A 15,241-nucleotide genomic window follows, 5' to 3' on the forward strand; every position below is an offset into this window, starting at 1 on the left:
CTTCCTTCATGTAGAATGACTTAACAGCTTTTCTGGTGTGTTCATCGATTGCATTAGTGAAATGAATGCACATAAAGCAATACTAAATGAATGCTAAGCTGCGTGTCATCATTCAGAGACTAGGAAAAGTCAAAATGAAGGTAGTGTAGGTATCCCCAATTTAGATCTCTTATATGGGTTGATTAATGCAGGCTTTATTTTCACAAGCTCTTTGTCCAGTCAGCATAGGTGTAAGTGTACTTCCCTAAAACCTCCAGTTTCTCTTTAAATAGTGCAAACCAGTACAGGCTTGCAAAGTAATTACTAATGCTGGTTATTACAGCGTTCCAGGTACTTACCATTTGGATGTTGTTATGAATCTGTATCAGATTGTTCATTTGTTGAGGAAATCTGATTTTGTTGGGAGAAAAATTTGATCTGGATTTAAAACATAAATTCTATTTTGATTTAGGGTGACAAAGGGGAACGAGGCTATCCAGGACCTCCAGGAAGAGTAAGTAAAAGAAATTGGTATTTTATTTTAAACTTAAAATAAATTTAAATTTAAATTTTTTGAAAGTCAAAGTGCTCAAACAATGAGGAAAAAAAGAGATACTATGCATAGTCTGATCTTGTTCTCATCATTCATGTCCATATTTTTCCTTAATGGAAGCAAAAGTTGGGTGCAGTTCTTTAAAGTATGTTTGAAATTTGGGAAAGGAGCCCTCAAAGAATATGAATTTCACATGTTTTGGACTGTGAATATTATAAGTGTTGCTAATCACTACACAGTATCCAAAAGACAGATCAAAAGAGTATATCTGTCAGCTTTGCAGTTGTGGTTTAACCTCAGCTGGTAGCTAAGTGCCAGACCACCACTCGCTCACTCACCGTCCCTCCTTGGCATGGGATGGAAGGAGAATTGGAAAAAGGTAAAACTCATGAGATAAGAACAAGTTATTAATCAAAATAAAGTTAATAATACTAATAGTAGTAGTAGTAATAATCGTGAAGAAAAGGGAGATAACAGGAAGAGAGCGGAATAAAACCTGAGGAAGACAAGTGATGAACAGTGCAATCGCTCCCCGAGGAGAAATTGGCAAGAAGTACACAAGAAAAACCAGGAGAGCAATTTATAATTTTTTTAACACCTCAGATAAAAAATGGGGTTAGTCAGGAACGAATAGATGATTGGTGGTGCTGCTTCCCAATTATGGGGAGAAATCCCCAACATCTGCTAATTTGGTTTGGAAAATTGTATGTGTGTCCTGAATATTGTATTGTAAATATTAGCATCCTATATATTGAGCTCAGATCAATGTTAGCAAAAATTGGCAGACCATAACATTTTAAAATAAAAGGTAATACAAGTGGATCAGTGTTTAGACCATGTTACGGTTTTCTTGCATCATTCTTTTTGAGGAAGATGCTGTAAAAGCTCTCCACTTAATCCTGCAGTTGATGTGAAGGCATTTGGGTAGAACGGGAAATATTTATTTTCTCTGGTAATTCCTCAGCAGCTACAAGCCTCTCACTTGCTGAAATTGCAAGTATAATCAAAACTGCTGAAAATTGTCAATAAAACTAAAATGGCTTCTGTACCATCAGATGAAGATGGGGGAGATATGATGGCTCAGTTGTATGTTTCTAGTGTTTGTCCTGTGATTTAGGTGATAGATGCTGGACCAGTAGATACCTTTGGTGAAAAAGGAGACCCTGGAGTTTCAGGTTTGCCTGGACTGAAAGGTCAAAAAGGTGAAAAAGGTATGTATGTTGTCTTGTCTTTTTAGTTGAGTTATACTTTCAGTTTTCTCACTAAAGGAAATTAAAATTGTACTGTCTGTGCTCAGGAGGTCTATATGACAGTGTAATGTTCCAGTTATTTATTTAATTGTTTTTAGCTTATTATATTTTGCAGTAGCTTGTAGGACACTTCTGGTTCTCAGCGTATCTAAGACTGCCTTTCAATTATAGATGAAAAATAATAAACTGGGATCAGTTTTTATGGTAGTTAAATAATTCAGCAAGATTATCTAAGAAGTATGGAAATCAACATGAACTTAAGGAGGGTAATAATGTAGAGAATCTTGAGACTCCTTTGTAAAAGTCAGTAGCTTATTTTTAATCTTAAGATTGGCTTGCATATTTTTAAAAAGGCTTCAGTAAACAGAAAATCAAGCAAAACCTGCTGGCTTTCCCCATTACAGACCTTAGCCAATTTAAGAAAAATCACTGGGAAAGTTGGCACACAGCAGGACCCTTTCCCTGAATGTATTTCTTGAAGATATATATAGATTATTTAATTTCAAATTTGATTCAGAATTTGAATATGCATGAATGTGAATTTAAATAATATCTCCTAAAAGTTCACTTTCATTGGCATTGCAGAATTCATTGCCTAATTGAAACCTTCTCTTTCTAAAGGCTTCCCTGGTGCACAAGGAATCCCAGGACCTCCAGGTATGAAATTATGACCACTGAATTTTTCACATTTTTCATGTGTTCTGGAGTGAACAGTCCTGAGGGATATTCTCCTTAGCTGCTTTCAGTTACTGCCGGACTTTCTGAACACCCAAGCAGTGACCTCTCCAGGGGTGTAATTATCCCTGCAGACACTTCCTGTAGGTTGCTTTTCTCATGTCTCTGATGTGATCCAGCCTTGTTCTTTCTGTTCTGCCCTGATAACTTTCTGCTGAAATTGAAAATGCAGTACACAGTCTGTCAGAGATAGCCCAGAGAGTATGACTGCATGGGGCAGGAGGAGTTGTTAAATGTGAATGTGTGTGAGTGTGTGCATGTATACCTGAGTATGTATGCTCATATGTAGGTCTTTGTCTTTCTCTCACTTCAGCTCTGTATGTGTTTGCATAGGTATAATAAAACAAGGTTTGTAGGAAGATATAATACTAGATCAAAGTCATTCTTGAAGGCTTCCTGCTGTTTTTGACTATGTCACTTGCTCTAATAAAAGTTATTTCTTTTGCCTAAAAATTTTGCCCTTTTCAGAGTCTTAACATCTTCACATCCATGGAAATACTGCTTTTATCTATATAAGTACATGTACATGTGTTTGAACTACACCATGATATTTTCTTTTTGAAAATTAGGCAAATCATCTGTGGACACCAGACTCTTAAGGCATTCTTCAGTGATATTATTACCTTCCTTGTTTTCATTTTCTAACTTGACAGTGAGCTAAATATGAAATTAATGTGAGCCATAGTCAGATAGTTTCCAGGAAATCTTTCACAGGTTAGGGAGAAGATGCTATATGCCCCAGGCTGTAATGATTGCTGTTAGGCTGTAATTATGCTACAGAAACTGAGCTTTGTGTGACTTCCATATCTTCCTGCAGTGTTGCAGAAGACTCAAAATGTTTTAGTGATCAAGTGTAGTGATGAGTTGTGAATTAAGTTATTAAAATATGAAGACCTGCATGACTGTACAAATAGCTAAAAGGAGATCTTAAGTAGGATTTTTTGTAGTTGTTTAATTGCTTCTCTTTTTTGGCTGTTTTTCACTTACTATTCTTACAAACCATTTTGGTTTTAGCATTCCTGAAATCTGCTAGCATTGTTGACTACTTATTTATTGAAGTTTTCAGACATGCCCTCCCTTTCTCGGTATGTTTTAGATTTGGTTTGTTATGAGGTAAGGAACTGTGTAGTAGTTTCTAGATGCAATAGCTAAGTTAACTCCAGTGTTGCAACTATTTACTGCCCAGCAAAAGGGTGTCCAACTAAATCTCAGAAAAGCACTTGATAAAGATTAGGTGTGTTTGTCTAGGGACCTAACAGAAGTGAGTTTCTCTCAGTTGCAGTGAGTATATAAACTCAATTTTGTATAAATCACCAATAATTAAATACAGTCCCTTTTTTCTTTTGCACTAACATTTCTCCATTTCTCTCTAAAACCCTATGAAAGTTAATGTGTTGATAATGTTGCTGTCTCTTCACTTGTCATTTTTACATGTATGTTTTACTCTGTCAAAGGTCGACCAATTCCAGACAGGGTAGGATCACCTGGTGTCCCTGGAGAGAGAGGTGAAAAAGGTGAAAAGGGTTCTCCAGGATTTCCTTCACCTGGAATCCCTGGAAGAGATGGTCTGCCAGGTCCCCCTGGGTTGCCTGGCCCACCAGGACCTCCAGGCAAAACAGGTGGGTAAAGTCCTTGGTTGCTTTTCACATTGAAGGCCCATAATGCACATTAAGAAAAGAAAGAGACAGGATTATAAAAGCTATTATCAGGATATGTCTGTGCCATGGAAGAAACATATCTGAGTCACTGATAAACCGATCTGTGTCATGAAAGAAACATAGCTGAGTTGCTGATGAACTGAGTAAAACCTGTTGCTCAATGCAGGAAGCCACTTATTTCCTTACTGGGAAAGGACAAGGATTCTTTGCTAAATAAATGCTTTTAAAGTTTCTGCAAAATTCATTGTGAATTTTTAGAATATAACCAAACAATTGACCTTAACACGTACTAATTTGTTCTGTGTCCTATTGTGCCAACCTAGTGATACTTGTGTATTTTCAATTAAAAAAATAGCAGATACTAATACTCTTCTCAGCATAAAAGATAGCTGTTCAGTGTCACGATTTACAAGTCTGCAGTACCAGTCTGTGTAACAGATTGAACAGGTGTGAGAACTGCAGTGTGAGGTACTAATTTGCCAGAAGGTTTTATTGTAAAATAAAATTACCTTTGAGGAGAATGGGGTCATAGAAAGGCTTGGGTTGGAAGGAACCTTAAAGATCATCTGGTTCCAACCCCCCAGACACAGGCAAGGATGCCACCCACTAGATCAGGCTAAACACCTGCTTTATAGAGTAAATGAAAAGCCAGTAATGATGCGAAAACTGTATAATAATATCAGTAGTAATGATAACAACATTACACACATTTTATTAGATTGTGATAAAGCAATTTTAAAGAGAAAAATTGTTTTTCTCTGCAATGAAGCAATAACCAAGTACCTGTGGAAGTGGTCCATGCTAAATATCTCCTTACAACTGCTGTTTTAACTCTTTGATAGAAAACTTTGGCTATAAGTGATACTGATATTGTGAGTTAAATTATCATTTCAACATCAAGAATGATATCCCTTTTACAATAGTTTAGGTACTTTAAAGCTATTGAAAGAAACATTATTCTCTATGGAATTCCTAAACCAAAGATACTTTGTTCAAAAACAGGTGAAGATGCCTAGTTGTTGCTGTATTTGCCAGTGAAGCGGTACAATCCAGCATGTAGAATATGGAATTAAATAGCTAAATACTACATTTTCCTAAAAATAAGAGCAATTCCTGTTTTTCACACAAGTTACTGTCATTGCTTAATTCTGCTCCTTCCCCAGATACTTCTTTAGCTTTCTCCAAGTCCATAATGGGAAGCAATTTTTTTTCATTTAACTTGCTTTCCAAACTTCACACTAGCATTTTGACCACTTGCTATGGCCAGAATGATGTCACACTATATTGGGTCAGATCCTGCATCGTATCATCAAACAGAACAAGCACTATTCATATTCTTATATCAAGCCTGCTAAATATTCTCGTTGGTTACCTATTTCAGATACTAACATATGAGGTTTGTTGTCTTCAGGAAGCTTGATTGGTGTGAAAAAGTTAAATAGAAGTTAAATAGATGGTGAAAAGCCGCTCTTATCTAGAAAGTTTTCTAAAATGTTGAAAACAGAAGTCAGGGTACAAAAACACATTCTTAATGAATTTCTTCAGAACATTAATACTTCCCATTCTATTCAGGGTCAAAACATCAGTTTTTCACGCACAGTACTTTTCTAAGCCAAAACTTAAAATGAAAATAGATTTTATGTCGAAATTGTTTGTAACCTTTTTATGGCAGAGCCTGTATTTTCTCTGTAATTCTCATGGTTTCTTAAGAATAAGAATACAGAATCCCAGTGAAATTTTTTCAAGTAAATCCAATAAAGGAGTAAAATGCTATCCTGACTTAGCACTTTTCATAGGTAATATTTCAGGTATGACATAAATGCAACCCTATAAAGGAAACTTGCGTTTGTCAAAACAATATTCTTTATTGCATTTTCATTTCAGATGGAATTGATCAGTGCCAGCAGGGAGAACCTGGTGCACCAGGTAGTCCTGGACTTCCAGGAAGAGATGGATTTCCAGGAGAGATGGGAGAGAAAGGTAATAATATTTTAAAGTGATTGTATTCTAATGATCCTTAGCCTGGAGCTTGGGTATGTAAAGAGGCTGAGCAAATTAGACTGGATCCAGAGAAAGTGTACTTAAAGCTAGTTAAATACTTAATGGACATGGAAGATGTTTCTGGACTCTCTGGTGGGTAAAGAAGGATATTGTGTATTGAATTGTGTGATATGTTTCACTTGGCCTGTTTATTGCTGGGAAGTGATAAAGGATGGCCCACTGCTGCAAAAGGAGATGGGAAGAAAGAAAGAAAGGGTTGAGTATAGCCCCATGCAATGGAAAGTGAGCCGTTCATGGCAATTTAAGATGTGAATTCTGAGATGAAGATTTAGAGAGGGGCAGAGGAGTTGAGAATGGAAATGGTTTATGAGTCATTGCCATGAGTATAATTGAAGATAAAATTTTAACACCTATGAACAACCTTAGGCTGGACATTAGGAAGCCATGCTTCACAGAAAGGGTGTCTGGGCATTGGAGTGGGCTGCCCAGGGAGGTGATGGAGTTGCCATCTCTGGAGGTGTTTAAGGAAAGACTGAATGTGGCACTGAGTGCCATGGTCTGTTGACATGGTGCTATTTGGTCATAGGTTGGACTTGATGATCTCAGAGGTCTTTTCCAACCTAAATTTCTGATTCTGTAAATAGGACTGTTAACTGCATGTTTTAGCAGTATTGACTAAATGGATGTTTAAAAAAAATGAGCTGTACCCATTTACTTGATGATTGATCCTTCCTTATCTCGTTCTGTTCACTGTTTTTCTGCAAAATTACAGTGACTACAGAAGTTTTCCTTTTTCTGCTTTAATAATTTTATTTTCTCTATACCCAGAAAATATTAAGAAAAGAATATTTTTTTATTCTTTTTAATCCTCTTTAACCTGGTCCCCTTTAACCATTCTCTTCAATATTAACCCTAGGATAAGACTTACATTGATTTTCACGCCATTCCTTTAAAAATTTTAAAGAATGTTGAACATCAACTTGCTGATATTTTCTCCTTGAAGCATGGAATTAGAAGTAAAAATTTATTTAAGTATTAAATTGACATTTGCCCTGAATTCAACTGCTTGCAGAATTGAATCTTTTGTTGTTATTCAAGCGCTTTGCTGTTTTCTTTTTTCAGGTGACAAAGGTGAAGCCTGTGCCTTGTGTGATAAAGTAGGACCTCCTGGACTTCCAGGACCACAAGGGCCACCAGGTCCAGCAGGTAAAAACTCCTTAATTACCCAAGAATGAGCTATGTAGACTAAATTCTGAAAAATGCAGCATACATAATAAAATTAATTACTTTTTGTCCCACTAGTCAAATTGTTTGTGAAATTAATGAAAGGAGGGTGGAATATTCCTATTTTTGGCCTGATTCCAGATTTCCAATACAACCAACCAGAATAACCATGGTAGGAGAATCTGTCCACAATGAAGGGGCTTTGCAAATTGTGGCCCAAATATTTTCACAGTGAGAAATAATGTGGGAACCATTTGCCTATGTGCCTAGGCTTGTCAATGACCCATACATTTGTTTCCAATTGCAGCACTAAATTCTGTAGCCCAAAAAAAAAATTATTTTTTGCTACCATATGAGAGAAGTGACACATGCCAAAAATTACATTATACCTAATGTTTGTTCTAGTGGCTGTTCAGAAAAATGAATGTGGTTTAGGTAGTTTCAATTCTGCATTGGTTACATGAATTGGTGAATTCATTCCTAAGTCAAATGAATCATCAACTTCCAAGTTTATTAATGCATACATGTAACACATGAGTGCATGAACCAAGACAGCTTCACTGGCTTTAGCAGCATTATGCTGATCTAACTGGGGATGGAATGAGACACTTTAAAAGGGATCACAAGGAATTCACATACAATGAGCTATTTGTAAAAGCATGTAATAAATTAAACTATATTTTTGTCTATCTGAAAAGGTTTCCCAGGACAAGCGGGTTTCAAGGGTGACAGAGGCTTACCTGGACTTGATGGCCTTCCAGGGGTACCTGTAAGTAATGCCTTGCCAAATACTACATGTCCTACTAGGCATGTGATCAAAAAACATGTGATGATTGGTGTATCAGTGTGGGTGTGTAATAGTTCTGTTTAAAAACAAAACAAACCCCCAAAAACCAGTGCACTGATATGATAAAATTAAAGTTAACTATGCCTAATAAAATACAGTAGGAAGAAGTGGGTTTGAATTGTAAGACCTAAAACAGACCTGTGAGATATTGGTTCTACTTCTGAGTTTATCCATCATAAGAACTCAGCAGGATGTGTGACTTTCTGTCTGAGCAAGCTAAGCAGTGGAGCTGGGTAAAGAGTAGGATTTTTCAGGAAACAGATGCAGGTCTTCCCTGATCTTTTTGTGAATTGTTCCAATAACTCTTTGCTGTTGAGTACAAATATATTGAGAGAGAAACAGTGCCATCTGGTGTAGTGTGAGCAATATAATGTTAGCATGCAGCATACTGTGGTAGTTTTCCTGAATTTTGAATCAAAGAATAATAGAATATGCTGAGTTGGAAGGGGCTCATCAGGAACATCAGGTCCAACTCCTGGTCATGTGAAGGACATCCCAAACATCACACCATGTGCCCGAAAGAGGTGTCCAAATGCTTCTTGAACTCTTGTCAGGCTGCTGTTGTGACCACTTCCCTGGGGAGCCTCTTCCGGTGCTAAACCACCCTCTGGATGTAAAACCTTTTCCTGATATCCAACCTAAACCTCCACTGACTCAGCTTCATGCTGTTTCCTCTAGTCCTGTTATTGTTCACAAGAGTGAAGAGATCAGTGTCTGCCCCTCCTTGTCTTCTCATGAGGAAGTTGTAGACTGTGATGAGATATGCCCTCAGTTTCCCCTTCTTCAGGCTGAACAAATCAAGTGACATCAGCCGTTCCTCATAAGGCTTCCCCTGAGGACCCTCCACCATCCTCGTGGCCATCCTCTGGATGCTCTCCAATGGTTTAATGTCTTTTTTATATTGTGGCACCCAAAACAGTGTTCAAGGTGAGGCCACCCCAGTGCAGAGCAGAGCAGGACAATCCCCTCCCTTGCCCAGCTGGCGATGCCGTGTCTGATGCCCCCCAGGACAGGGTTGGCCTTCCTGGCTGCCAGGGCACTGCTGACTCAGGTTCAACTTGCCATTGACCAGGACTCCCAGGTCCCTTTCTGTGGCACTGCTCTCCAGCCTCTCACTCCCTGGTCTATCCACATGTTCAGGATTGCCCCATCCCAGGTGCAGAATCTGGCACTTGCCCTTGTGCTGCTGATTGCCCATCTCTCTGATTTGTTGAGGTCTCTCTGCAGGGCCTTTCTGCCCTCGACAGAGCTGACAGCTCCTCCCAGTTTATTGTCATTGGCAAACTTAGTATTCCTTCAAGTCCTGCATCCAGGTTGTTAATGAAGATTTTGGGGAGTGTCCGCAGCATGTTCTGTAAAACAGTTGGTAAGAAGGAAAGTTAAATACTTTTGAAGAGCATCCTTGTAAGATTACTTGTAAGTTATGTTGAGGCAGAGCAGCATGTCTCTCAGTAAGGCCAGAAGCAGAAGAGCCGTAAGTGTAACACTTGTCTCAAATGTAACACAGATGACTCCTAGATGAGCAGTGTACTACCACAGCTATGTTTGATCTTGTCACAGTCCACTCAAGTGCCCCTATGGACACTGAGGTTTGCTATGAAAACCTACCTCAGCATACCTGTTCCTGTAACATAATGTGGGTTTTAACACCATTCCTAGTGTGAATAGACTGAGTCTTCCCAGACCCCTTCTCCCCAAAGCTGTTTCCTTACAGCTGATCCTTTCTGACAACATAACTTCTCAGTGACATTCACGTTTATCACACACTGGAGTTATGCGAGCTCCCTCTATCACCAGTGGTGAGAGGGAGGTACCTTCAGAAGTAAAAAAAACCCCACTTGTATGAATTCATTACTCAAGGAATCTGTTTCTCTCCCTGAAGTATAAATAAAGCCTTGATTCCTGAATTCGGCCAATGAAAGTTCGCTAAGATGAATCCTTTATCCATTGCCACCACAATAAATTGCATTACCTAGTGACCGAATGTACTATAATATCAATGGGATCCATGAAATAAACAGTGGGAAAAAAATGGAAGACATTCTAATGTATTTAAGCTTTTTTGTTGTCTGACATTTGTTCTTGGCACATATTTTGCCACACCTTTATATTTTACTTTTATTGCCTCGTAAGTTCTGTTCATGTCATTAATCAGACAAGGACTGGCTGCTGTTCTGAGTGCTTTTAAGCTTGTTTTGCTCCTCAAAGTTCAGCTAGGTGGTGATCCAGCATATAATTTAACTTGGAAAAGCTACATAGAGGCCAGCCTTGCAAGCTGACATTGTCTACAGCCATGCCAGAACATCAGAGTGTGATTCAGAACACTCCAATGCTAATGAAAAGATTACCAGTGACCATGTTCTGGTTCAGGCTGAAGTGGAGGGCACACATGGGCTGTACGTAGTGGACATTGCCCATGAAGTTTGTGTTTCACTACCCTAGTGAGCAGCTCTGATTCACCAGAAATTATAGAGACTGTTTCCATAAGAAAAGTTCATTCAAGTCCTAGAAAATATGTAGGGAAAAATTGAAATTCTGGAAATCCTGTAGGTATACCATTAGGTAGATGATTTCTGTCCAGAAGAGGTTACAAAACTATTTTCTGAGCCTGTGCATAGTGTTTTGCTATTACCAGCTGACTGTGTCCGCTGTTCAAAATCAATAAATATTAATAATGAGAGAACACATGTATTCACATCCACTGAATGTCATTAATAAACTACCCAGGGAGAAGCTTTCTGCTTCCAAGACTTCTGTGTCTTGGAAAATATTCTCATTTGACCTCCTCAGCCAAAAACTTGGTGGTTCCCTTGATTTGGGTCTACACTTCAGTTTTTGGAGGTTTGTTTTCTTTTGTATCAGTTGAAGGGTTTGTAGGGCAACTGATGACATCTGAATTTATAAAATTTCAGGGCCCCCCCGGTGCTCCAGGACTTATGGGCAGCCCTGGGGCAAAAGGAGAACCTGGAGATTTTACTTATGATTCTATCCTGAAAGGGGAAAAGGGAGATCCTGGTTTCCCAGGACAACCAGGTATTCCTGGAAGAGAAGGAAGACCAGGAAAAGATGGATTTCCAGGTCCCCAGGGTCCAAAAGGAGCTGCGGTATGATTGTTTCTTTATGTTTACGTATTGTCCTACTGTGTGTTTATTTATGTTTACTTGCTGTGCTGTACATTCTGTCTTTCAGATCAGAATTCACATGCTTTTGTGCCCTATACATGCTTTATGTATATTTGCCTCATTCATTTTTCCACATCTATTACTTACCTTGAGGAGTACATTCTTCCTCAGAAGAAGATTCCATTTTCACTGGAAATAATGAGGAAGACAGTTCTTCAACAACAGACTATTTCAGAGCTAGATTTTGACCATTTCTTTTTGCATGTCATGCAAATAAGTGATCTGATCCAAATGCATTCAGCATGGCTTGTTACTGTCAGGACCATAGAGAAAAGGTTTGGACATGGACAGTAGTTTTATTCCTTTCTGCCTTTCTCACAGATAGTGAGAACTGGTGTGAACGATTTAGCTGATATTTGAATTCAGTTATCCAAGTAGAAATTGTTAATACAAGATTCAAGTCCGTTGTAGCATATTTCTCTTCTTGTAGAAATGAGTACTTCAAAATCTTGCACTGATAGAGTTCAGCTGATGTATGACGATATGGAGCTGAAAGTGGAGCTCACATCTGCTCCCAGATCCACTACTGGAAACATGGACTACGTGTTCCAGTTAGCTGCATTGCTAGATGTGATTTCCATGTGCTATTCCACATGGAACCTAGTTCTGTTTCCATTGAGCCCAGTAGAAAAAATCCACTTTTTTCAACATTACAGGCACCTGTGCTAAATCCCAGTTACAAAGTATTCGGAAGATGATGTGTTCTGTCTTGCCAGCTAGGCAAGAAGTACACTTACACTTTCCAAAAATTAGGGTACAGCTGGCTTGAAAGGAGAACGTGGTCCCCCTGGCCAGCCTGGATTCCCTGGAGTGCGTGGTGAAAGAGGTTTTCCTGGCCCACCTGGGATAGGTACTGCAGGATTACCTGGTGAAAAAGGAGACAGAGGCTTTGCTGGAACCCCAGGTTTACCAGGACTTCCAGGTAATGCTATAATGTGCTTAAAAAAAAAAACAAAAAAAGATTTTAAAATTTGTGCCCTTTAAGTGGTACATCCTAGAGGATCATCATAATTTAAGCCTGAAATAAAAAGACTTTCTAATTTAAATCAGTGTTTGCTTTCAGCAGTATAATTACAAATTTTTGAGGGCAGTTCTCTTGAAGAATTTGCTAGGCAAAATGGGATATTTAGGGTCGTCCTAGTTTTCTATGAATCTTCTACCAAAAAAACTTCGGAACAGGTCTCTTGTAATGGTATGGATGAACTAATAATGCTGTCAAGGTAGAACTCCCTTGTTTTATTTCATCTGTTCCTGTACTCTAATATAACTTTACATTTACAGGAGCAAAGGGTGAAGCAGGACGAACTATATCTCTCCCTGGACCTCCTGGGGCAGATGGCCTTCCTGGGCCACCTGGTTTCCCTGGACCCCAAGGTACAGCAGTTTGTTAATCTTTGGCTGATTATTAAAATGGTTCTGTTCCCTGGAAGTTAGCCTTTGTATTAACATTTGTCTTGTTTTCATTTGCAAAGGTGACAAAGGGAATCCTGGGCTTCCAGGTAGACCTGGCCTACCAGGAGAAAAAGGTGCTGTCGGGCAGCCAGGTATAGGGTTCCCTGGACCTCCTGGTCCCAAAGGTAAGATAAAGCTATCCATCTAACAGAGCTGGTGTACTGTAGTGTGGATGGAGGCCTGCACTGTCATCCAGCCATAGCTGCATGGGATTTGTGAGGTGCAGCTGAGGAAGCTCCCTTGCAAAAGTCAACCAGCACCACAGTGAGCATTCTTTCGATGCACACTTGCTTTGTGTAGTGCAGTGGTGCAGCTACAGACAATGTCACAGCTACTGCCAGAATAGAAAGTGATACAGTACAGCATCTTACATTGCAGCAACTGAAGTTGCTGAGATGAGATGACCCTTCTGGGAGATCAAAAACACTGTGTGTAATTGGTCAAAATAATATGCTGATGTAACTACAACTGTTTTGGGCCAGAGCTTACAGCTCTGCTGGGTCCCAGACAGCTGAGAGTGGTTTGGTTAGAACTCCAGCTTACTCAACATAAGTGTAGTCTTACCTCCATGACCATTGTAAGGGTATGCAAGTAGCTTAGAGGGAGACTAAATGTTCATATTATAGTTTAAGATTTTTTGAGGATGTGCTGCTGCTCATTCAGAACTAGGTGACTGAACTTTCAGCAGCCACCTCAATCACCAAAATTCTTGTGTGTCTTCATTATTATTTCTTATGATTCCACACACCAATGAACTGGGAGGGTCAGAAATTTAATAAGGAGAAAGGGCATATTTTTCTCTGTAACCATGTCTGGTTCCTCTGAGACTGCATTGGGACCTGAACAGAAAAGGCCCATTGTATCTGGAAAAGAATTGCTGTTTGCACTTCGATGCCAGAAGAAAGGAATGACACATTAAATATATTTCTTTAAAGGACCGTTCCATGAACTCAGCTCTGCCCAATGACATTCTGGGTCTTAGCCTAAAAGCTGGATTTCTGCCTGCTTCGTCTGAATTTGTTGTGCGTGTGCTGGTGTTGAGTGAGTGTAATCTTTGTTGAAGTTGTTCTGGGTTTGCAGAATGTTGTAGGTATTCCTTCCTGCATTCCCAAGGTGCAGTTCATGGGCTAGGTGTGGGATAGAAACCTTCTGTATGCAACCCACAGTGGGACATGTAGAACATGTCACAAGGTCTGTATTGCACAGAAGGTGTTGATTCACAGACTGTGCATCCCTCAGTCTGATGTCCCACACATTAAGTTGCATTTTTCTGAAGAAAACTTTGGGAACCCAGTTTTGAAGGCTGTTTCTCACAAGGGAGATGGGAGATGAACCCACACGGCTATTTATTTAAGAGGAGACACTCAGCATTTATTTCTTCTGAGTGGTTGTTTCTCATCAGAAGCCAACTGCCACAAAAACATCAGCATTTGAATCCTTATTGGGACATTTGAGTACTGGCATCCCTAGGAGTTTGACTACACAGATCTTTTTTAACACATCCCTGTGAATAGTTCAGTTAGAGGCCTGAAGAAACAGCAGAGGTCACTTTCAGAGAGAGACAGTAATGATGTGAGAAATGTTTTGTTTTGTTTTATAGGTTTCCAAGGTCAGCCTGGCTCACCTGGTCTGCCAGGAACTCCAGGAACCCCTGGTCTGGATGGTTTGCCAGGAGTTCCAGGTTTACAAGGCCAAAAGGTAGATGTCAGCTGCTGATAGTGTTATCTGTGACTCGCCATGTTAACAGGAATGTGTGCAAAGAAAAGTGCACGAAAAGTTGGCCAAATTCTCTTTCATTTTATGTTTCCCACTCTGCACACAAGGGGACAGAATAGATGGATAAATACTTGACATTAACACTAAAGGGCTTACAAGTCTCTCCTGAAGTCATGTATAGAGGTCTATACATTAGCCCTATACTGCATGATTTAAATAAATTTAGCAAATTATATACTGGTTTTGATGTGTTGATTCCTAATCTATTGTGTTTCTTTGGCTAGGGTGAACCTGGTGTAGGCCTCCCTGGCCCTAAGGGATTGCCAGGACCCCCTGGCCCAGCTGGCATCCCTGGAGAAAAGGGAAATCCAGGACTGCCTGGCTTACGTGGTGAGCAAGGCTTTCCGGGCATACCTGGACAGCAAGGATTCAGAGGTAACATCACTGGAAAAATACACTTTTGTTGTTTGTATTTCTTTTTAAAGTCACTCTCCACTAGATGCAGCAAAAAGTTTATTCATCACTGAAATATCCTACTGATATCTCAGGGAATTGCCCTTTTTCCTTCTCATTTTTTCCTACCATCCACCAGTAGCAAATGTTAGCAGCAAAGAGCAGCCCTTCCTCCAAGCCCAGGCTTGGAG

General features: G+C 39.5%; 1 protein-coding gene across 1 annotated transcript in view; it reads left to right on the forward strand.

Moving 5' to 3' along the window:
- The window catches only part of COL4A1 (collagen type IV alpha 1 chain), a 120,669-nt gene that overhangs the window by 76,722 nt on the left and 28,706 nt on the right, over positions 1-15,241 (forward strand). The window contains exons 18-30 of the mRNA XM_082277676.1: positions 452-493; positions 1,650-1,743; positions 2,404-2,439; positions 3,972-4,136; positions 6,060-6,155; positions 7,299-7,382; positions 8,099-8,169; positions 11,160-11,351; positions 12,183-12,351; positions 12,711-12,803; positions 12,902-13,006; positions 14,482-14,579; positions 14,882-15,032. Of these exons, the coding sequence (XP_082133802.1) occupies positions 452-493; positions 1,650-1,743; positions 2,404-2,439; positions 3,972-4,136; positions 6,060-6,155; positions 7,299-7,382; positions 8,099-8,169; positions 11,160-11,351; positions 12,183-12,351; positions 12,711-12,803; positions 12,902-13,006; positions 14,482-14,579; positions 14,882-15,032 (1,396 nt within the window). The remainder of the gene's footprint in view (positions 1-451; positions 494-1,649; positions 1,744-2,403; positions 2,440-3,971; positions 4,137-6,059; positions 6,156-7,298; positions 7,383-8,098; positions 8,170-11,159; positions 11,352-12,182; positions 12,352-12,710; positions 12,804-12,901; positions 13,007-14,481; positions 14,580-14,881; positions 15,033-15,241) is intronic.

Source organism: Coloeus monedula, assembly GCF_965178545.1.
Source record: "Coloeus monedula genome assembly, chromosome: 3".
Taxonomy (NCBI): Eukaryota; Metazoa; Chordata; class Aves; order Passeriformes; family Corvidae; genus Coloeus; species Coloeus monedula.